This window comes from Paralichthys olivaceus, chromosome 16, assembly GCF_024713975.1.
Source record: "Paralichthys olivaceus isolate ysfri-2021 chromosome 16, ASM2471397v2, whole genome shotgun sequence".
Classification (NCBI taxonomy): Eukaryota; Metazoa; Chordata; class Actinopteri; order Pleuronectiformes; family Paralichthyidae; genus Paralichthys; species Paralichthys olivaceus.
In genome coordinates, this window is record NC_091108.1 from 23,591,254 (window position 1) to 23,616,001 (window position 24,748).

General features: G+C 42.0%; 1 protein-coding gene across 2 annotated transcripts; it reads left to right on the plus strand.

The window, feature by feature from the left end:
- Positions 1–21,846: 21,846 nt before the first annotated feature.
- Positions 21,847–23,953, plus strand: LOC138405084 (golgin subfamily A member 6-like protein 25). 2 transcript variants are annotated; one of them, XM_069511222.1, is made up of 3 exons: positions 21,847–22,190; positions 22,269–22,418; positions 22,671–23,953. In XM_069511222.1, the coding sequence occupies exons 1-3, from the start codon at positions 22,179–22,181 to the stop codon at positions 23,535–23,537; spliced, it is 1,029 nt and encodes a 342-aa protein (XP_069367323.1). In that variant the 5' UTR covers positions 21,847–22,178; the 3' UTR covers positions 23,538–23,953. The 2 variants fall into 2 exon arrangements, with proteins under 2 accessions (XP_069367323.1, XP_069367322.1); XM_069511221.1 differs by having other exon boundaries at positions 22,269–23,953.
- Positions 23,954–24,748: the final 795 nt, after the last annotated feature.

Sequence of the window (24,748 nt, forward strand, 5' to 3'; positions counted from 1 at the left end):
GATGGTTTCCGAGCATGGACAGCCTGCTTTAAAACAGACCACAGATTTTCAATGATATTCAGGTCTGGGGACTGAGATGACCATTCCAGAACGTTGTACTTGTTCCTCTGCATGAATGCTTTGGTAGAATTTGAGCAGTATTTAGGGTCGTTGTCTTGTTGAAGTATCCAGCCCCGGCGCAACTTCAACTTTGTCACTGATTCTTGAACATTGTTCGCAAGAATTTGCTGATACTGACTGGAATCCATGCGACCTTCAACTTTAACAAGATTGCCAGTACCTGCACTGGCCACACAGCCCCACAGCATGATGGAACCACCACCAAATTTAACTGTGGGTAGCAAGTGTTTGTCTTGGAATGCTGTGTTCTTCTTCCGCCATGCATACCGCCCCTTGTTATGTCCAAATAACTCAATTTTAGTTTCATCAGTCCACAGCACCTTATTCCAAAATGAAGCTGGCTTGTCCAAATGTGCTTTAGCATACCTCAAGCGACTCTTTTTGTGGCATGGGCGCAGAAAAGGCTTCTGCCGCATTACTCTCCCATACAGCATCTCCTTGTGCAAAGTGCTCTGAATAGTTGAACGATGCACAGTGACACCATCTGCAGCAAGATCATGTTGTAGGTCTTTGGAGCTGGTCTGTGGGTTGAGTTTGACTGTTCTCACCATCCTTCGCCTCTGCTTATCTGAGATTTTTCTTGGCCTGCCACTACGGGCCTTAACTAGAACTGTGCCTGTGGTCTTCCATTTCCTCACTATGTTCCTCACAGTGGACACTGACAGCTGAAATCTCTGAGCTAGCTTTTTGTATCCTTCCCCTAAACCATGATGTTGAACAATCTTTGTTTTCAGGTCATTTGACAGTTGTTTTGAGGCTCCCATGTTGCCAGTCTTCAGAGAAGATGCAAAGGGGAGAACAACTTGCAACTGGCCACCTTAAATTCCCTTTCTCATGATTGGCTTCACCTGTGTATGTAGGTCAAGGGTCAATGAGCTTACCAAACACATTTAGTGTTCCAATAATTAGTGCTAAAGGTATTCAAATCAATAAAACAACAAGGGTGCCCAAATTTATGCACCTGCCTACTTTTGTTTAAGTAATTATTGCACACTTTCTGTAAATCCTATAAACTTCATTTCACTTCTTAAATATCACTGTGTTTGTCTGCTATATGATATATTTAATTGAAATTGCTGTCCAACGATACATAAAGGAAAATCTTGAAAATGATCAGGGGTGCCCAAACTTTTTCATACCTCTGTATGTTTTCAGGAATAAGCAGAAAAGTGTGGAGGACTACTTTCAGAAGAAAAAAACAACCCCCTGCACCCCCCAGGAGGCTGCTGTACTGACTGAGAGCGTCCTATCTATGATTGTGAAAGACATGAGGCCACTTGCTATGGTGGTATCAGATTGCACTACTGTATTCATTACTTGAATTTTATTTTGGAATTTGTAATTAAGAGCAATAAAAATGTATTGGAATGAATAAATTTGTGTTTTTTCATTGAGATACATAAATTAGCATATGTAAATTGCTATATAGGTCAAATTATGGGAAAATAATCGCTAATCGAATCGAATCGAAATTGAATCGAATTTAAAAATTAATCATTAGATTAATCGATGCATCGAAAAAATATTTGCTAGATTAATCGATCGTTTTGCCCAGCCCTAGTAGAAAGACATTTTTTTGTACAATGTTTACTTTTTTTAGTACATCAGTTTGGCTGAAATCTGTGGTGCTTCCACCTGCTGAACACAGAATAAACTATAAGTACCAGTCTTGGCTGCTTAACACAGCTCATATTACATGTGTAAAAATTATTGTAGGCTATTGTATTGTACAGTATCTGTAAATAATCGTGTTTCTCCTCTGTTCCTTAATATCTACAGATATGACAATGATTTCAGCATAAAACATCCTTTAACATGACTTTTTTCATTTCATTACATGAAGCACTGCAACACCTGATGTCCTCTGAATCCACTGTGGCAGCAGCAACAAGGTGGAGATCGGCAGCTTCAGGCTGGTCAACATGTTAATAATATTGAGTCAATTTCTATATCCATTATGGTTGGTAAAATGAACACTGTTATCACAACAATGTTCATCTTTTACTTTCTGATTTGATAAACTTTAGATAAAAAGTATTTTCTTTTTTGCCATAAGAGACAGAACACGGTCAGCACAGCTGTGTCCCTCAGGTTCGTCCGTCCCTAATAAAATGACAGGAAACATAAAGTATGGCATTATTGCCGAGATAAGTGTTACTTTCAAACAAAGTCTATGTCCTTATATTCTGTGGATATTCAACTATGTATTTGAATATGGTTTGGGATTAAACAGTGTACTACAATGAATGTGCAGTATGGAGTTCTTTCACATTAAAAGTATTGCATTTATAATGTAATGCATCATGTGCAATCATTTGCTTTAATTGTTAGTAAGTTATGAAAACAGGTCTATACCTGGTAGGTAAACTGTTCATTCATAAATAAAGTCCAGCTCAACAAGTTTCACACTGCAGCAGCTGCACTAACGTTATTTCTGAACCAATAATCTAATAAAACATTATTACTGAAGTTACCCACAGTAACGTTGTCAAGCCAAATAGGTTGGGGAGCTGAACAACTTTACATAACGTTAAATATCTAACTTGGTGGAGCTCATTCACTAAACACACAGTCGCCTTCAGTTTAAAAGATTTATCACCATAAACTCTAATGCTCCTCTCTCCGCTGTGTGAACCGCTTCATGTCATGCCGCTCCAGTTAGCATTGCCATTACTGCTGGTATGTTGCCTGGAGGTTAGCGGAGCTAAGCTAACCAGCCAGGTACAGAGACAATGATACCTGCTCATCACTACTGACACGTAAATAAAAGGCAGTACTTTACACACCACAGACACTTCTCCGTCAGGACAATCAGCCGAACAACAAACAATAATATTCACATGTGAGTGAAAACTCCTCCCCAGACCCGGTCGCGTTCGGTGACAGGGATTAGCCTGTTAGCTCAGGTGAAGCCGAGCAGACCACAGGCTAACAGCCAGAGTGACGAGCTAACAGTGAAGTCACGTGTCAATCAAGTGATAATTATTCACAATTTCAAACCTCTGTATTATCTAAACGCGGGAGTAAGAAAAAAATCGCGCATGCACATGGCAATAAATCGAGGCCGGAAAAATTATCGAGTTCATTTTAATTTATCGTGCGATTAATTGATTTATTGATTATCGGCCCAGGCCTATTCTCTATTGATAAAGAGTTTATGTAGATTTAACATGATTAATGTACTATAATTCATTTTTTGAGATTTGAGAAAATTAAGATGAATGCTCTGATCCAACTTATCGTAGGTCAGGTTTTTTGATGGACCCATTTTTGACCTACCTGGATGTTGGAGCCAGTCAAAGTTTGATGGCGAGCCAGACCCTGGAGGATACTTAGAGATACTACGCCGTGGAACCTGAATCCTTTTACACTTTACATACACACACACACACACCATCCACGCAACAGTGCGGTGGGACTGATTTTCCACCTTCACGGTGTTGACTGAACAGTGACTGAAAACAGGTGAACTGAACTTTAGAAAAAATGCAGCTGCAAAACTTTATTTTATTTTTTATTTTCTATACTTACCCGGGTAAGAGTTGTGATAATTTGTGTGATTGATGTTTTTATTCATCCTTCCCATCCTGTAATAAATAGGGAAGCGTATACTCCTGCGTCATCGTTTGATCAATCCTGGGCTCCATAGTCGATCTTAGAACTTCTGATTTCACTGGTTATTGAACCTAGTTACTATTTTTCAGTACTATTCTCTTTTCCTCTCAGAAGGGTTACACTTGTTTAGTTTTATTTCATAATACATGATAATATTGGATCATTCATTTGTATTTATCAGCATGTAAGCTTGTTGCTTACTTTGGAGGAGATGGACGACAAAGAGTTGTTGGACATGGTCTGGGCAGTGGTCAACAAATTGTCAGAGGGCACAAATAACCATCCACTTCCTCAAGATGTCCCTGCTCAGGAATGGCATGACTTGTTCAACTGGACTGGTTCTGATGAGGACCCCCCCCCCCCAATAGCATCACCTCTCAGCTTGGAGCAGCATCCTCCTGAAACCCAATGGTGAACTGGCTGCTGCCATAAACTACCAGCAAGTGTCCTGCAGTCAGGCCCCGTGTTCAGCCAGGCAGGGCCTCACATCCAGACACAGGTAAGGTACTAACTATAGGTTAGAGAGCGATTCAGAGGAACTTTATCAATACCTGTGTCAAGAAAGATACTTATTAATGGAGGATGGGGTAATTCATGAGTACTCAGAGTAGTGAACCTGACCGAGTATAGAAACGTTTACATTGGTAGAAACCTCCCGTTTGGCACAAAGAAATTCTTCTTTCATTAAATTGTAAAAACTGTGCATGATTGATTTCTTCTGTGGTTGATTAAAGAATCAGTGGTGTCAGTGATAGTGCTGTGCTTTAGAGTTCTGGGAAAAACCACAGAGCAACTACAGGTTACAGATATTATTCATCTTTGGTTCATCATGTTCAGGAGGACAATATTAAGATCAGGACAGAGATTATACAAGGCTGGGTTAGGTATAAATGTGTGTGGTGGTGGTTTTAACTCTCTGACACCAAGGGGACAGATGACACAGAGGATGCAGGTTGTCTTATCTCTTATTTTGTGTCTGTTCTTGTCTCCAGTTCAACAATGTGCCATCAGGGAAGCTGACCAAACACCTGGAGGTGAGGCTGGCTCCTGTTGGATTATTGTAAGTATCACACACATTAATGCAAACACACACAAACACACCTCTGAGCTACTGTTTCTATTTGTCTTCTTATGTGTCTGATTGTGTTTATGTAGCAAAGGAAAGGGGGTTTACGGGGCTCCAGGAGACAGACTTCCTTTTCCCGTGAACAACCGCCACTCACAGTAAGTCTGCCTGACTAGTTCACAGTCACCTTTTCTGTCATGAATTTATATTTCTTTGATTGAGATGCTTTCATGTTCTTTTCTTTCCTCACAGTTTTAAACATTGGTAATTCATGCTTTCTGTGTTTTTTCTGTTTTTCCACAGAAAGAGAAAATGTGAGAGCTAGCAGGATGATGACATGCCGTATGTCAAGCTTTCGAAGACGGAACAGACACTAAACGCTGTTGCTGAGCTCAAAACTCCTGACTGTGCAGTCGTTGACCCCAACGTTGAAAAGAGAGTATGTGTCTTTGCTTTGTAGGTTTGAGACTCTGTGTCACACAAACCTCATCCAGCTGTGTCTATGACCACACTTCTAAAACTGTTCTCTAACTATAATTCTTGACATCATGACACATCTATATACCCAGATTTAACTTGTGCAAAACAAGAAAGACACCAGTTCATTGTTGATATGCATTATGATACATACCAAATAGATATTAGAAATATAATAAAACAAATGATCTACAAAATAAAATTAAAATCGCATTTATAAAAATACTATATATATATATATATGCAGATATACATGCATTTATACTTCTGACCAAATGTATTTATGCAAATATTTTAATGACCTATTTTTCTTATAATAGAGTAGGTTTTAATAATGTGACTTTACTTTTACTTTTGTTAATATAAAGTATTCTGTTACATTTCATTACTGGATGAATAAGAAGTATTTCAGTGGGCAGAGAAGAGACGGGGACTTTGATACTGATTATAAAGGCTCAGTATAGTGTATGACTTGCTTATGGATGAGGCACTGATACAATCCTGAAAACTATTATAACTAACAGGTTGTGGTTTTAACTCTCTGACACCAAGGGGACAGATGACACAGAGGATGCAGGTTGTCTTATCTCTTATTTTGTGTCTGTTCTTGTCTCCAGTTCAACAATGTGCCAGCAGTGAAGCTGACCAAACACCTGGAGGTGAGGCTGGCTCCTGTTGGATTATTGTAAGTATCACACACATTAATGCAAACACACACACACACACACACACACACACACACACCTACCTCTGAGCCTCCGTTTGTATCTGTCTTCTAATGTGTCTGATTGTGTTCATGTAGCAAAGGAAAGGTGATTTCCGGGGCTTCAGGAGACAGAGTTCCTTCTCCCTGTCCAGACACAGGAGGCTCTGGAAGAGATGGCAGCTGACATTGTCGCTGCTGTCCAGACACAGGAGGCTCTGGAAGAGATGGCAGCTGACACTGTCGCTGCTGTCCAGACACAGGAGGCTCTGGAAGAGATGGCAGCTGCCGTTGCTGTCGAGGCACAGGGGGCTCAGGAGAAGATGGCAATGGAATTGAATGCTGCAAGAAAAAGCTCTCTGTCAGCTCTCCTGTTTTCTACTATGGATTATCCAATGCATCTAGTTGAGGACAATCTTCTTCTCCAAAATTCAGTTAAAATTAAAAAAAAAAGATTACAATGGTACTTCAAGCTCCTGAAGTTTGTTGCATTCTCCTATTTGTTTTAACCTGTAATGGAAATTACATTTAATTGCATGAGCGGACAATGGTTGACCAAATTGTTAATCTAAAAAGGGTAACCTTAAGGTTTATGATGGTGGCTTAAGAGACACAGAAATTGCCACCACAATATCCAACCAGATGTTTTTTCATTTATCCGACCACCTCTCGTTTATTCGACCGGACGTCGTTGCTCCGGTCAGGTTTCTCATTTATCCAATCACATGTTGTATATCCAACCAGATATTTTGTCATTTATCTGACCACCTTTCGTTTAAAAAAATGAGAAACCTTGGTGAGACAAACAAGGGGTGTTTGGATAAATTTATGAAGTGGGATGATTCAGATCCGTACGGACATTTTAAGGTCCTCATCAGTGCATAAAAGCAGAAGAGATCATTCTGTGCTTGGTTTCTCCTCAGAAACAGATCTCTGTCTGCTCGACAAGCTTTAAAATGATGGAGTACATGACAGTGGTTGTCCGATGGTGCCGTGTGCCACAGCCTCACATCAATTAACCCACATCAGGTCTTGGTGGTACATGAGCAGGTGGAACTGTACAGAAAATGAGACCCAGCATTTGAGAGTTATTTGCGCTCACCTATCCAGCGCTGGTGTTTGGAGCTATATAGCCAAACTGTTCTCTACAATGAAGAAGCTATGGTCAGACCCGACGTTTAATCTATTGGGCTCTGGAGCTTTTGAGTTATTGTTGACAGATAAACAACCATTGACTGAAATTGTCAACCAATATAGTGTCACATACACTGAGATTCAGCCAGGAGTTAGCTTCTACGAAAATGTCATGAAGACAGTAGCATTGGTGAAAGCGTGCAGTCGGACCCTAAGAAAAGAGCTGACCGTTGCAGACCATAGGATGATGTTTAAGCTGTCCTGCAGACATGTAAGTACTGAGCACATCCTCTCTTAAACTTTTTGTTTTCTCAAAAAAAAAAAAGAAATGTTTATATACTCCTTTTCCACAAATCGTTTGTTTGTTTCATGTCACCCTGACAGGAACCCCACAGCCTGGTAGTGTTGCCACCTGGGTCTGCCACCAACATGATCACAGTGCGATGCACTGAGCCCCAGACGATATATGACCTTATGCTGAAGCATGGCTTACATTGCTCCTGTAATGGAAATTTTTACATTTGTGTATGTTTAATTGCATGAGCAGACATGTATGTGAATGACTGACCAAAGAGTTGACCAAATTGTTAATCTAAAAGGGTAACCTTAAGGTTTATGATGGTGGCTTAAGAGACTTGAGTTTTATGGCCTCGAGAAACCACAACTTTATGGTATCTCTTGGTATCTCTTGGTATCTCTTGGTATCTCTGATTGGGATCTCACACCTGGGGTCTCACAGGGGGGTCATCCACAGAACATGTAAACAAATGGACAGGATATCTCCTCCACTGAGAGAAACTACAGGAGGGTAATAAATACCTTTGCATGCTTAGTGGGAGGGGGCTGCGAGTTATAGGAACACTGATTCTCCTATGTTCTTTTCTCATTTGTGCATGCCATTCAGGTGATGTGTACTGATGAGTCCATCTGCAGATGCTGAATTAAACTTTCAGAAAGAAGTGTTTGACTTTGTGCTTGTTTCACAGAAATTGCCACCACAATTTTGGTGTTGTCGGCAGGATCACTCTTGTGAGAAGACACTCTGGATCTCAGGGCTGAAAGGTAAAACTGCGCAGGGAGTCTGGGACTCTGACCTCAACCTCCTTGACAAAAGAAGGTAGAGACGTGAGGGCCTGATGCCTGAGAACCAAAGAGTGCTCTCACTGCTGTGATCCAGCGGACCAATTAGCACAAAGACACTGTCTTTCTGGGAAGACAAATTCAGAACGGAAACGGTTCTCTCACAGGGTGAGTGACAGACGTGTCTGCATGGCAAGGTTTGGAACCAATGTAGAATCAAGGAAGCTTCGGGTGTTCTTGGAGATCACGGGTGGTCTTGTAGACCACAGAGTTAATATAGAATAAGCCTGTTGGTGATCTTAGAGAAGGTCACATAGTTAATTGGGAACTAATGAGTATGGTATTAGAATAAGCAGGTTGGTGATCTGAGAGGAGGTCACAGAGAATCAGAATCAGAATTAAGGAGTTAAGGAGTATGGATATATACAAGATATAATAATAGGGATTGAAGGTAGGGATTGAACTAATCTCTAAGTCTCAGTGTGTCCGACTAGACCCTGATCTGGACTCAGCTCCACCGAGAGGACAACTACAGCCAGCAGCGGTGCAGTGTGATGACCAGCAGGACACTCAGCTGCTACCGGTGCAGAGGGCGCAGGCGGCAGCTCCAGCTGTCCCTAACCTCCATCCAGACCTCGACCTTGTTGCAGCAGAGGAGGTGGATAGGCCTCCATCATGCACCACTCACATACTCCACGGCGAACTGGGAAGGAGGCAATTTAGGATTTGAATGCAACCCTGCAAGCACCGATGGTGGAGGTGGCTGCAGGAGATGGAAACACTCAGCTGATCTCCAGACCATGGACATTCACCAATATGAAAGAACCTACCATTTCATCTCTCCCACAAGTGTTAAGTGGGGGAGCGGTATGCAGTGCAACTGGAACCAGCACTGAACAGCAGAGACTGCTGATGACTGAGATGGGGACTCAGTATTCGAAAGTGGCAAGATCTGTCTCTGCACAGGAGCGGTGAATGGTGAATCCAGCATGGGGTCATGCTGATCATGCAGGAAAACTCTTGAACAGCAAGACAAAGAAAAAGGACAGCTGGCAGCATATCAAAACCAAGTCTGCGGGCACAAGAAAGGTCATGGACGGAGAGGAAGGGGACGTGGAAGAACTGACGCTTGTTTCAAATGTGGCAAAATTGGACATTAGATCAGGGATTGTCCTGAGAACCAATACACATAGTGTGATTGAGTAGCGTTGGAGCTGGGGACAGTATATAGAGAGATACACTGTACCATTGTTTTGTTAAAATGAGGTTAAGGAAATTTTAAAAATAAATTTTGTTGTCACCACGCTGGCTGATAGATTTTATTGGTAGAGATTTGATGTGTTCATTGAGTAATATGCTAATTTTAACATCACAAGGCGTAGATGTAACTAGAGGATTTGATACATGCATATCAATGGAAGATTCTGAACTCTTCCCTCACCTCTGTAAGTAACACTTTTCTTGTGTGTTCAATCATTGTGTTGTCTCAGTAGCTTAGATTGATTCACTGGAAAGGTATCAAATTCTGATCTCCATGTTCTATTAGGCAAAGGAGAACAAAAACAATTAGTATTGAAAGTTTTGGAACTTTGGACCAAAAGGGGTTATGGGAAGGGAAAAAACATCTGATCCCAATAATAATAATAATTTGATCAGAGGTTTAGAGGTAAATCACAAAAGATTTCTGCAGTGATAAATGCAATTATCTTAAAACAGTTCTTAAAACAGATCAGATCATTATAGCAGGTGATTTCAATATTCATGTAGATGTTGCCAATGACAGCCTTAGTTCAGCATTTAAATCAATAATAGACTCGATTGGTTTCACTCAACATGTGAATCAACCGACCCACTGCCTGAATCACACTCTTGATCTTGCCCTGACATATGGCATTGACATAGAAAATATAACTATTCCAACAGAACCCTCTTCTGTCTGACCATTTTTTACTTACATTTGAATTCAGAATTGTTAATTACGTCAATTCTGGAGGGAAATTCTATTATAGTCGATGTCTATCCGACAAAACTGTTCACAAATTTAAAGAACTGCTCCCCTCTTCCCTTCCCTCTCAGCCATGTGTCAGTACTATACAAGAAGATTATCAAGACCTTACTCCCACACTAGTTGATAACTTTGTAAATAGTACTGCAGCCTCACTAAAAACAGCACTTGAAGCTGTCGCCCCATTAAAAAAGAAGAAAGTAAGTCAGAGGAGATTAGCTCCATGGTATAATTCCCAAACGCGTGTTCTAAAACAGACATCGCGGAAGCTAGAAAGGAAGTGGCGTTCCACCAATCACCAAGACTTCCACCTAGCCTGGAAGAATAGCCTTATAAATTACAAAAAAGCACTTAGAAATGCCCGAATCTCTTATTATTCATTATTAATAGATGAAAATAGGAACAACCCCAGGTTCCTCTTCAGCACTGTAGCCAGGCTGACAGAAAGTCACACCTCTACTGACCCATCTATTCCTCTAGATCTGAGAAGCAATGACTTCATGAGCTTCTTCACTAATAAAATTACAACCATCAGGGATAAAATCCACCACCTCCTCCCAGTGAATAACACTGATACATTGTCTGGTCCTGAAACCATAGCACCAGATTTAAGTCTAAACAAATTTTACTCTATTGATCTTCCTGAACTGACCTTGTTAGTTTCATCATCTAAACCAACTACTTGTCAGCTGTTCCAACTAGACTTTTTAAAGAAGTCCTCCCCCTAATTGACCGTTCCATTTTAAATCAGATTAATATGTCTTTGCTAACCGGCTACGTACCACAGGCTTTTAAGGTAGCCGTTATTAAACCTCTGCTTAAAAAGCCCACGCTTGATTCAGAGGTTTTAGCTAACTCTAGACCCATATCCAACCTGCCCTTCATTTCCAAAATCCTAGAAAAAGCCGTTGCTAACCAGCTGTGTGGTTACTTAGATAGTAATGGTTTATTGGAAAAATTTCAGTCAGGATTTAGAACCCATCACAGCACAGAAACAGCACTATTGAAAGTCACCAATGACCTTCTTATGGCATCAGATGATGGACTTGTCTCTGTCCTCGTCTTGTTGGACCTTAGTGCAGCATTTGACACAATAGATCATAAGATTCTGCTACAGAGATTAGAACAACATATAGGAATTAAAGGAACAGCACTACACTGGTTTAAATCATATTTATCAGATAGATTCCAATTTGTTAACGTTAACAATGACTCCTCCATGCACATGCAAGTTAATCATGGAGTTCCACAAGGTTCTGTCCTTGGACCAATACTCTTCACCTTATATATGCTCCCCTTAGGCACGTTATTAGACAGCACCAAAGCAGACTGCTGGGGGAACTCCCATCATGCACTGAGCACTTCATCACTTCCCTCTGTCTCTCTGCCCCCCCACACCTGTTTATTTATGTATTTATTTATTTTAACATGTCATCATGTCAAAGTGTCACTTTGTCCTCCCATAGTCCCTCTGGCTCTTCTCTCTCTCTCGTTTCAGATAACTCTGGCTGCAGGACAAAAACGACTACCATCACCATTGTTATCATTAATTACAATAACTCAGTAATTGATTAATATATATAATCCTGTTGTAGATCACTACATTGTTATTGTTATAATCAGCCCTGATACTGATGGTGCCCAATTGTTCCCGGTCTCTCTCTCTCCACCTCATCTCTCTATTCTCTCCCCCGCTTTCCACCCATCTCTCCTTTCCTCCCCCTTCCTTTTCTTTCCTCACCCCAACCGGTCGAGGCAGATGACCGCCCACATTGAGCCTGGTTCTGCCAGAGGTTTCTCCCTGTTAATGAGGGAGTGTTTCCTCTCCACAGTCGCCTGTGCTTGCTCATTGTGGGAACTGTTGGGTTTCTCTACGTTAATATTGTTTTAAGGCCTTGACCTTTAAATGTAAAGTGCCTTGAGATAATGTAAATTATGAATTGGCGCTATATAAATAAAATTGAATTGAATTGAATTCATGTCCCACGGAAATAACATTAACTTTATAACCTTACAGTAAAGTTTTGTTGTGGTGTTGCTAAGTTAAGCTCACGCTACTTTATACTGTATATGCAGTAGGAACAGAAAAGCACACATATCGATGTTATTATATATAAAATGCAAAGACTTTCCCTAAGACAATGTGACATACATATCTGTCAATTATGTTACTATGCTTCCCTGCAGACTCTTCACTTCCTGGCCCTTACCGAGACCTGGATCACTCCAGAAAACACTGCCTGAGCTGCTCCCCTGACGATGACACACCGCTCGTTGTCCTGGGTGATTTCAACATCACTGCGCTCCTCTGAATTCATTGACTTCTTCTCCACATTTGACCTCACCCTCTTCCCCTCTCCACCGACCCACCGGGCTGGGAACCAACTCGATCTTGTCTTCACAAGATCCTGAAGTACCTCGCCACCCTCTGTTACCCCACTCACTGTGTCTGACCACCACGCTGTCACTTTCTCTCTCCCCTTAAAATTCACCACCTCCCTCGCCCCCAGGCCTCACACAGTCATTACCCGCTGCAATCTGAAATCCCTCTCTCCCTCTGCTCTCTCCTCTACTGTTCTTTCCTCACTACCATCTACAGACCAATTTTCACTAATGTCCACTGAGGAAGCCTCCTCCACTCTGCTATCCTCCCTCTTGTCCTCTTTAGATGCTCTATATCCTCTCACCTACCTACCGGCACGATCACCCCCCCCCTTCCCTGGCTGTCTGAATCTCTGCGAACCAATAGATCGGTGCTACGAGCAGCAGAGAGAAAATGGAGAAAATCACATCATCCTGATGACCTTGCCCATTAGCACCACATCCTCTCTGACTTCACCTCAACAGTATCAGCAGCTAAATCTGCCTTCTACCTGTCAAAGATCAACTCCTCTGCCTCCAACCCCAGGAAACTATTCTGCTTATTCTCTTCTCTCCTCACCCCTCCTTCTCCTCACCCTCCTTCCTCCCTCACTGCTGATGACTTTCCAACTTACTTTACCAAGAAAGTAAAAGACATCAGCTCCTCATTTACTCCTATGCCCATCCAGAAAGCACCTCCCCCAAACCTCACCTCTGATGGCCTTACCTGCTTCAGCCCTCTCTCCTCTGAAGATGTTCTCACGCTAGTGACGTCTAACCGTGCCACCACCTGTTCCCTTGACCCGATTCCCTCCTCCCTTCTCCAAGACATCTCTCATGACATCCTGCCATTCCTCACCACTCCGATCAACTCCTCCCTCACTTCAGGCATTATTCCAGCTCCTTTCAAGACAGCCATGGTAAAGCCACTCCTAAAGAAACCCACCCTAGACTCAGCTGACATCTGAAACTACAGACCTGTATCTCTTCTTTCATTCCTCTCTATAACACTGGAACATGCAGTCTAAGACCAACTGTCCTCCTATCTTTCAGAAAATGACTTCCTTTACCCTAATCAGTCAGGCTACAGGACTGGTCACTCCACTGAGACGGCCCTCCTCACAGTGACTGAGTTTCTCAGTGCCGCCAGAGCCTCGTCCGACTCGTCAGTCCTCATTCTCCTTGACTTATCCTCTGCGTTTGACTCAGTCAACTACCAAATCCTCCTCTCCACTCTGGCTGAACTTGGCATTGCTGACTCTGCTCTGACCTGGTTCACATCATACCTGACAAATCGCACCTTTCAGGTCACATGGAATGGCTCCTTGTCCAATCCCTGCCTTCTGGAAACTGGTGTCCCTCAAAGCTCAGTATTAGGACCACTTCTGTTTTCACTATACACTCGATCGCTAGGCTCTGCAATCACATCGCATGGATTCTCTTACCACTGTTATGCTGACGACACCCAACTGTTCCTCTCTCTTCCCACATCCTCCTCCAGCACCCACGTTGTGACGTGCATCTCGGAATGTCTGGCAGACATCTCCGCTTGGACAGCTACGCATCACCTCAAACTCAACCTTAGACAACTGAACTGCTCTTCATCGCGGGGAAATACTGCCCTCATATGGACCTGTAAGTCACTGTCGAGGATGTCACGGTACCATCTTTGTCGACGGCAAGGAACCTGGGCATAATCCTAGACGATGGACTGTCCTGCGCCCCCCAACATCACTGCTGTGGCCCGATCCTGCAGGTCTGCCCTCTACAAATGTTGCCTAATGATAGGCAACATTATCAGACAGCACCACATACAATTCCACTGCTATGCAGACGACACCCAATTGTATATTTCCATGAAGCATGATGAATCTAATCGCCTAGTTCAACTTCAGGAATGTCTCAAAGATATCAAGGCCTGGATGACCCAAAATGTTCTACTTTTAAACTCAGTTGTAATTGGCCCTAAACATCTCAAAGAAACACTGTTTGACCAGATAGTCACTTTGGATGGTGTCAGTCTGGCTTCCAGCTCCACTGTGAGGAACCTTGGAGTGTTGTTCGACCAAGACATGTCATTTGACCCCCATATTAGTGTCTAGGACGGCTTTCTTCCATCTGCGCAATATTACCAAAATTAGAAACATCCTGTCTAAGCAGGATGCTGAAAAACTAGTCCACGCGTTTGTAACCTCTAGATTAGATTACTGCAACTCTCTATTAGCAGGATGCTCCATGAAGACTGTTAAAAGTCTCCAGTTGGTCCAAAATGCTGCAGCACGAGTGCTGACAGGAACTAGAAGGAGAGATCATATCACTCCTGTCTTAGCTTCCTTACATTGGCTCCCGGTAAAATTTAGAATAGAATTCAAGATCCCGTTCCTCACTTTTAAAGCCCTCAACAATCACGCCCCCTCATATATCAAAGAGCTGATAACACCTTATTATCCAAGTAGCTCACTTCGTTCCCAAAACACAGGGTCTCTAGTGGTTCCAAGAGTCTGTAAGAGTAGAGCAGGAGGTAGAACATTTAGCTATCAGGCTCCTCTCCTGTGGAACCAGCTCCCACTCTGGGTTCGGGAGGCAGACACTGTCCCAGCATTTAAAGTAAAACTAAAAACCTTCCTCTTTGACAAAGCCTATAGTAAGGGCTGGATCAGGTGAGTCCTGAACCATCCCTTAGTTGTGCTGCTATAGGTTTAGACTGCTGGGGGAACTCCCATTATGCACTGAGCACTTCTTCACTTCCCTCTGTCTCTCTGCCCCCCCACACCTGTTTATTTATTTATTTATTAGTTTTAACATGTCATCATGTCAAAGTGTCACTTTGTCCTCCCATAGTCCCTCTGGCTCTTCTCTCTATCTCGTTTCAGATAACTCCGGCACCGGGACTGCAGGACAACAACGACTACCATCACCATTGTCATCATTTATTACAATAACTCAGTAATTCATTCATATATCTAATCCTGTTGTAGATCACTACATTGTTATTGTTATATTCAGCCTTGATACTGATGGTGCCAAATTGTTCCCGGTCTCTCTCTCTCCACCTCATCTCTCTCTTCTCTCCCCCACTTTCCACCCATCTCTCCTTTCCTCCCCCTTACTTTTCTTTCCTCACCCCAACCGGTCGAGGCAGATGACCGCCCACATTGAGCCTGGTTCTGCCAGAGGTTTCTCCCTGTTAATGAGGGAGTTTTTCCTCTCCACAGTCGCCTGTGCTTGCTCATTGTGGGAACTGTTGGGTTTCTCTATGTTAATATTGTTTTAAGTTCTTGACCTTTAAATGTAAAGTGCCTTGAGATAATGTAAATCATGAATTGGCGCTTTATAAATAAAATTGAATTGAATTGAACTCCCTCTTGGCTGGACTCCCAGCCTCTGCAGCTAAACCGTTGCAGCGTATCCAGAACACTGCAGCGCGCCTCGTTTACAATCTTCCCAAATTGTCCCATGTGACCCCCCTCCTCCGTGACCTCCACTGGCTTCCTGTTGGGGCCAGCATCCGATTCAAGATGATGGTGCTGGCCTTCAAGGCCGTCAATGCAACTGCACCTGTCTACCTCCAAACACTAGTCAGACCACATGCCCCAGCGAGAGCACTTTGCTCATCTACATCAGCTGGCCGACTGGTACCCCCATCACTGAGAGCAAACAAAGCCCGCTCAGCGAAGTTGCGACCCTTCTCTGTTTTAGCACATCAGTGGTGGAACAAACTCCCGACCAATGTCAGGACAGCGGAATCGCATTCCATCTTCCGCAAAAGACTCAAGACTCATTTGTTCAGACTTCACCTCGACCCTGACTCCTGAGAACTGGAGATGAAGCTGAAACAGCGCCAAAATTTTCAGTGACATTACGGGAGGGGCATTACATCTATAGTAGTTTAGCACTACCATAGACAACGAATGGGAATGTGTTTAGGGCCGTTTAGCTAAACAATCCACGGCTGCTGCGCGGGAGACAGGGGTCGATTCCCTGATGGAGAGGAACATATTTTTTACATAAAATGTTGAGAATTTCCTGTGAAAGTGAAAAAAAATTAAAAAACTGAATCCACACCTGCATCCACATTAAATGGGTTCCTCCCCTTCCATTCATCAAGTTTGCACAGGATCTAGAAAAGAGGGATTGTAGAGGAGGAAAAGATGTTCTCCATCTCATACATTATTATCTATTTGCTCAGGGTACTTTGTAAAAGACGAATAGAAGAAATATCATCTGAAAGAGGACAACAGTTTTGCTCTACTTCCACTGAATGTTGCTTGGTCAGAACCACTTCTTCCAACTGTCTGATTAAGGTTTTCATGACTTGTTCAGCATAATTTATATAAATAATATATAGATATAGATATATAAATTGTATAGATAATATCAATATACCTCTAGTACTGGGTTAAAGAAGACTGTGACTGTGTTGCTCCTCTTCATAGGAGGGATGAACACAAGAACAGCGAGATACTGTAGGACGAGGACGCTGAGCCAGTGAGGCACGGCACTGTACTGACTGGCCCTGAACTGGATGTTAGTGATGTGCACCGTCTCCAACAGACTGGCCACCATCAGGATGAGACTGATGCAGAAGAAAACGTCTGCAGGACACAACATACGACAGTTCAGTCAACTTTTCAATAACATCATGTATCTTAGCTATGATCTTGTGTTGGAAATAATGTTTACAATAAAACTCGAGGAACCTGTTGTTCACAATAAATTAAACAAATTAATAATTTCTTTTAAAGTCACACTGTCCCGTTGACCAAATAATTGACACACTTTTCAGTGGAACTACTTTCTACCAAGAAATGTTCCCTTTCCAGCATCACAGGGGTCGGACACTCACTGATGAGAGGCGTCCCCCTGGTGATGGGCAGCAGGTTGTTCATGATGAGCAGGATGAGGGTCATCTTGAAGGAGGAGCGGTTTGGGGCCCAATAATACTCAAGATTAACCGTATGATACATCTTACTGTGTGGTTGTTCACGTATATGAGGGGCAGAGGAGATCTCAGCATGTAGATTCCTGAAAAGATCAATGGTTCAGTTACAACCAGTATACTACTGTTTACTTCCTCTATTTACTTTGTATTCTATTTACATGCTGAAAAACACATATGGGTCACAGTGTAGAAATTGTTAAATAAAACTTTTGACTGTCCTTTCACTTTGCTGGGGACAGTGGAGGGGGCTGAGGCCTTAAGACAACAAGACAACAATAGACTTTATTTGTACACATTCACATGGATAGATATAATTTTTTTTTCTTTTTTAGAGTTTATTAGTCTAAGCCAAGAAATATATCCTATATATCATCAAAAATCATGTACAAATACAGTAACAGAAAATCACAGAGATGGATCTAATTTAATATAAAAAACAAAGAGACACTGTGACACATACATTTGCCCGTCATTTATCTGGTCTTTAGTCAAACAGTCTCTTACCTTTGCTGAATAAAGCACCTCACATGTGTAAAGTAGTTGTAGAGCAACATCTGCTGTAGTTTGTTGTTCTTCAGTCACGGAAGTTGAAGGAAAAGTCGAGGAAGAGAGACAAAGATGAAGCTGAAACAGCGCCATAATGTTCAGTCGCCGGGAGGGGCATTATGTCCTTAGCACTACCATAGAGAATGAATGGGAACGTGTAAGGGACGTTTAGCGCAGAAGGCCTGTGTTCGATTCCCGGCAATAGACTATTATTAGCCAATTTTTTGTATTTCGAAAGTTGAGCAGATGTAATGTCAGCATGTACTTCTGGAATTGGTTTATTTGTGTAACAGACAATGAAAACCATTTGAAACTTTTTTCTTGAAATATCACTTTTGTAATAATAAGATAGTAAAGTGGGCCTTTTCATGTTTTGAAAAATTTGTGGCAATGACATTGACTTGAAATTGAGAGCAGGCACTGCAAGTCAGAACTGTTCATCAATAGGAAACACAAGCATAGCATTCTGTTTACACGGTATATTTTAGAAGCTCATAGAATCAAGACTGTTCCCTTCAAGTCTAAATCACTTTTGTATTGGGTCTGTTGTTTGCATTAGGGGCCAGCTTGGCTTTTAGCCCCACCCTGCCCGAGGTGTGAGTTGTTGGGCCATGAAGAGGTATATTGTTATCGTGGTAAAAGGCTCAAAGTTAACTAGAAAGTGATTCTGAGATTTACACACTTCCAGCACTACCAGTAATTCTTTCAAAATGACTTTACAAGCGTGGATACGTCATGAGCCATAGTCATCCATAGTTATGCTGCTATAGGCCTAGACGGCTGGGGGATCACCCATCAGGCACCAGAAACCAGCACCTTCCCTCTTCTCTCTCTGCCTTGTTTATTTTATCGTATCTTATTACATGTCTCTAATTCCTTGGGTCTTCTCCTCCCCTCCTTGGTCCATGCTGTGCGGCTCTCCGGAACCCATCCTGGCTCGGGTCCTGATGAGGGATGGACCTAGTGAGGTCACCGGTTTGTCGCAGGGCTAACGTGGAGGGTCATGCAACCACCAGCACTCTCACCTGAGGACCTCTCACCTTTGGAGCCATGTTCACTACTACTACTGCACATGTTGGACCATGAGGGAGGTAGGAGTGCCCGGAGGGACCAACGCGCCCTTGGAAGACCATGCCAACATCCAGGTGGTGATTCCCGGGCTGGATTCAAGCCCATGACCAGAGACTGTGACTCCACCCCCCCTTTATTTCCTTTTGTTCCCCTATATATATTTTTTTTCTCCACTCACCCCAACCAGTCCTGGCAGAGGCCGTTGATAGATACATGTAGGGAAAGTAGATTTAGTTCTCGTGGCCAATGTGTTTGATGTGCAAGTGCTGTCAAATATATACAGAATATATCCTTGCTGGCCCATCCACTGCAGACAGAGAGGGGAAAGCTGACATGGAGCTCCGGGATCCCCTCCCTCACCTGTTTATAATGCATGAAAATCTAACTTAAGTGATTAAAGCTTTTGACAAGACCAGTTGATGCAGTTGTAGATGCCGGTTTTTTGCCGCCGACTTGTTGATGCCTTTTGAGTACCTGTAGAGGGCTCCGATATGGATGATACCTCATCCTGTTGCCCCTCCATAGGTGTTTCTTTAGTTGTCTGGAGATATTAATGACAGATATCAGACTGATGAAATCAAGTAAAAATAAATGTTCTAATATAGTCAATATCTTTCATGTGTGCATGTGGCAGTGTAGATGTATTTCACTAAATCTAAATGAATTTGAATTACTGTATTTAATGCAGTATAAAGATGGACTATATGTTTATGTATGTGAATTTTTGTATGGTAAGAGCATGTCCTTTATGAGAACTATCAGTTATACAAAGAATCATTTTGACCACCTTGCATTTCCACGGCCAGTCTGATTCACCATAATTATAGGTGATCTCCTCTCCTGGACTTATGTCACGTTTTGCAAACAAACACAGATGGGGCTTCCCTATCACTGTCAAGTACTTCATCTTGGCATTGGGATTCATATGGTTGTCATTTACGAGCCTTCCAAGTGACCCATCCTCTTTTGCTGCATCAACACTACAAAAGCAAAGATAACACATTATTACAAATTGTAATTTGGCAATATAAATTTGCCTGACTTAGAAGCCTTCCCTCAACAATATAGTCTGAAAACTGGCTTACTGCCATTCCAACTGGCACGTGCATGGTCAATTGCAATCATCGATGTCTCAGCGTGCAAGAGAGCAGCATTAGGCCATGTCACAATAACTTGAGCTGAGTCTTGCAGCATATAAAATAACTCCCGCAAAATTCCACCCCCCCAACCGAACTCCACTCCTCGCCCGCTCTCCGCTTCCCCAACGGGTGCATTTATCAGACTCGTTGTGCCCCGGCTGCTTTGGTGACACTAGATGACCTCGAACTGATCGCTGGCCCTCGTGGTGGCGACGTCTCATTCGAATGTCTGCCAACTTTCAATGGTACTTTTTGTGCCTACAGGGTTCGATTCCGGAGAGGGAGTCTGAGATAAATTATTATTAAATTATTGATGACCATATACGACAAAGAATGACATAATGTGCCACACTCACGGTTGATGAAGGCATGTTGAGGGTCAATGAATTGTGTGAGATGTGTCAAATCTGTTGGTTATTATTTTTGTTCATTATCATATGTAAACAAATGGAGGCAAGATTTTTAAAATATATTTTGCATTGAAGAAATAATTGTCTGCATTCAGATTGAGCTCTATATCATCAAATCAGTAATGATTGGATGACTAATGTGCATAACAAAGACATAAATATTACATTAAAAAATCCTTTTAGCCCAGTATTAAGTGGAACATAGTAAATTAAGTTAAATGGAAACAGTCAAACACATCTGCAGATGCATTGACAATTGTATTGATTTAATATACACACATACAAATATTAATAATATGCATTTTCATTAATATTTTATGCCAGTGACAGTATTCGACCAACACTCACAAAGCACTGCTCAATAGCCATGAATCTATGAATGAAATTAAAATATGAAACCTTTATTTGCAGTGTCAAATCACATTGAACACATGAACAACACACAACAATACAATGCTTAATCACAGAATGTCAGTGCCTGTGTTGTGCATCAATAGCTCTCACACACTAAAATCACATAGATCAACATGTAAATATACATCCTCTCAATTATTTCGCATCAGTTTTAGAAACCAGCCAGCATCAAGGTCCACACTTTCCTGACACACAAACACACACACACATTTTTTACAAACACGAATCCAAACATGCTGCAGAAATGCACAATTCCCCATGCTCTCAGTGACACACAATGCAAAAATTAGTTTGCAAAAATGTACCCACTTTCCGGTGATGGTAAAGTAGTTGACTACAGCTGCTCTACAGTGTTTTCCATTTTCATTATTTTATTTTCATCCTACTACATTTATTTTATAATGCTTGTGCTGTTAAGATTTCACACTATGTACTTACTGACACATAGACTTATATTTTGTTGATGCTTATGTACATATCTACATACTTAATTTAACACTTCATAGCATATTTCATTTATTCCCTCAAGCATATCACACATTATCTAATGGATCTGAAATCCTTGATTGATTTTCTTCATTTGGTCAAGAGACTAACCTCAGTCTCAGACAGGGATCACTTTAGCTATCAGTGCAACATGTGTATAGTAGCCGCCTAGCTCAGGATTTGTGTATGCTCCGCAGTGATGTGCATCATATAGAAGTCAACCTGATAAACCCCCAGGGGCCGCCATGTTGTGGAGTTATAAAAATTGCCATGGAAACAGTTGCTTCTTAAAAATCTTCTTTGATGATTGATGAGGGGCCAACCATCAAAGGGATTGCTGGCCTGCATATCCTTATCAAATCCAATCAAAGAACCAAAAACTCTAGACATTAAAGGATATTTCTTTGGTCCTCTGAACTAGCAAACATAAATAACAAGTTCCCTTGCTTCAAGTTATTAGCTTGTGAAAATAACAGACCGTCAACTGAGAAGACCACAGTCCTCATTAGTGAAGACAACAATCCTGCCTACGGAGACAACCGCTGATTTGTTCAGTAAAAATTCATCAAGAAGACACTGCTCTCATAACTACAAATCCCCTTTACCAAAATGGACATCCTGGTAAGAATTTTTTTTTTTTAGAAATGTATGTTCAGGTTCAGGTCTTTTAATAATGAATTCCATGTTTCCATTTTTCAGACATGTGGAACAATGCAGTCTGAGATTAAGGCTCTGAAAGAGAAGCTCAAACTGAATGATGAGCTTCTGATAAGGGAGCAGGAGAAAATGACAGCTCGCTCTAAAGCCCACATTGGTGTTCTGGCTGAACTGGCTGTACAGAGCAACAAGGTGAAGGCTCTGGAAGAGAAGCTCAAACTGAATGATGAACTTCTGATAAGGGAGCAGGAGAAAATGACAGCTCGCTCTAAAGCCCACATTGGTGTTCTGGCTGAACTGGCTGTACAGAGCAACAAGGTGAAGGCTCTGGAAGACAAGCTCAAAGAGAACGATGAGCTTCTGATGAGGGAGAAGGAGAAAATGACAGCTCACTCTAAAGCCCACAATGGCAAACTGGCTGAACTGGCTGTACAGAGCAACAAGGTGAAGGCTCTGGAAGAGAAGCTCAAACAGAACGATGAGCTTCTGATGAGGGAGAAGGAGAAAATGACAGCTCACTCTAAAGCCCACAATGGTAAACTGGCTGAACTTGCTGTACAGAGCAACAAGGTGAAGGCTCTGGAAGAGAAGCTCAAACAGAACGATGAGCTTCTGATTCGGGAGAAGGAGAAAATGACAGCTCACTCTAAAGCCCACAATGGCAAACTGGCTGTACAAAGCAACAAGGTGAAGGCTCTGGAAGAGGACAATGTGGCTCTGAAGGAGAAGGTGGCCCTTTTGAAAAGGGATTTGAGCAGGGTTGAGCTTGTGGTGACAGAGATGGAGGAAAGGCAAGCTCACAGCCAAAAGATTGACTCCATGGACAAGGAGACTCAAACCAGCGATCTGCTTCAGGATGAGAATAATGCTCTTCAAGAAGAGCTGATGAAGCTCAGAGCTTCTTATCATGAGGTCTGTCTGAATCAGACTACCAACCAGGAGAAGTTCGACACTGAGCTCCAGGAGGAGAAGCAGGAAAAGAACGTTCTCCAAGAAGAGCTGATGAAGCTCAGAGATTCTTATCATGAGGTCTGTCAAAATCAGACTACCAACCAGGAGAAGTTCAACACTGAGCTCCAGGAGAAGAAGGTTCTCCAAGAAGAGCTGATGAAGCTCAAAGCTTCTTACAATGTGGTCTGCCACTGTCATGAAGCTGAAGTTTCCAGTCGGGAGCTCAATGGAGAGAATAAGGATGATGTCACTGAGGAGAAGTCTCTCTCCAGTGTTCTCCCTGAGAAACCAAAGAAGACTTCACTCTGGAAGAGAATCCGCCACGCTCTGGGGTTGAGAAAACCACAGTGTTGGAAGTAGTCAGCAGCGCCCATCCAACAGCACCTGAGCTGACCTTACCCAGTGTTGTAATGTAACGAAGTACAAATACTTCTTTACATTTCTACTTAAGTAGAAATTTCACATATCTGTCCTTTACTTTGTTATTTTTATTTCTGACAACTTTCACTTTTACTCCACTATATTTCCCAAGTAAAATGTGTACTTTTACTCCAATACATTTCTCCTAACCATCTTCGTTACTCATTACTACAAATTAAAATCAGAAGAAATTTGAGTTGGTGACGTAATGCCGGAAACTTTTTGTGGTATATACGTGTGCCTGCAATATATATTATGCCAGTGGGTGGCAGTGTCACTCGATGTACCCCATGAAGAAGAGAGTGACTGTGACTGGTACCTGAATAAGAAAGAGTAAAGTTTGTTCCTCTGAATTAGCTTGCCTGTTAGCTTCTTTTTTCATTTACACTACACAACACATTCGTTGTCATGTCAACCGCCAAGCACGAAGAAGAAGAAGTTCCGCTTGTCTGGGTGTTGTGGTGAAAAACTAAGTTCCACTCGTGGTTCAAAAATTCCAAAAATTCAGTCAAATAAAAAAGCAGTAGAAGTCAACTTAAAAGCCGCAGAGTTTTATTGTCGACAACAAAACCTGAGAGCATTCAGTAGCGAGCCGGAGCTGCACCAGAAGAACTCTGACTAACAGTGGTTTTGCTCCGCTTTATCTATCCTTAAGGGCCACACCTGTTACGACCTTCCCCCTGGAAAGTCTCCAAGCACCGGGGTTACTTGCGTACGTTGGACTTGAATTTACCCCTGGAAAGCCTCCAAACACCTGGGTTGCTTTGGCCTTGGAGCTGGGACTTTCCCTCTGGAGAGCCCCTACCGTACCATGATGAGTCTCTTTTTCTTTTACACAGTTTTTCTTACTCTTGACACCATTATATCTGTCCAAACCATTTGCTATTTTTTAAAAGATATTTGTCTCTGATTTTACACCATAATATCAGACTGCCTTTAAAAAAAAAAAAGATTATCATTTCTTCACACAAGTTATACATACACTACATACTGATTGTTACACATAGAGTATATTGTTTGATTCGTTTGATGATTCGTAATATATGTCTTAAACTTATTGTAATCATTAGCAATTTATGTTATAATCACTCCTCAGTTTGCAGTGCAGATTAAAGGTACATAGTGACATTCATATGTGACACAGTGTAATG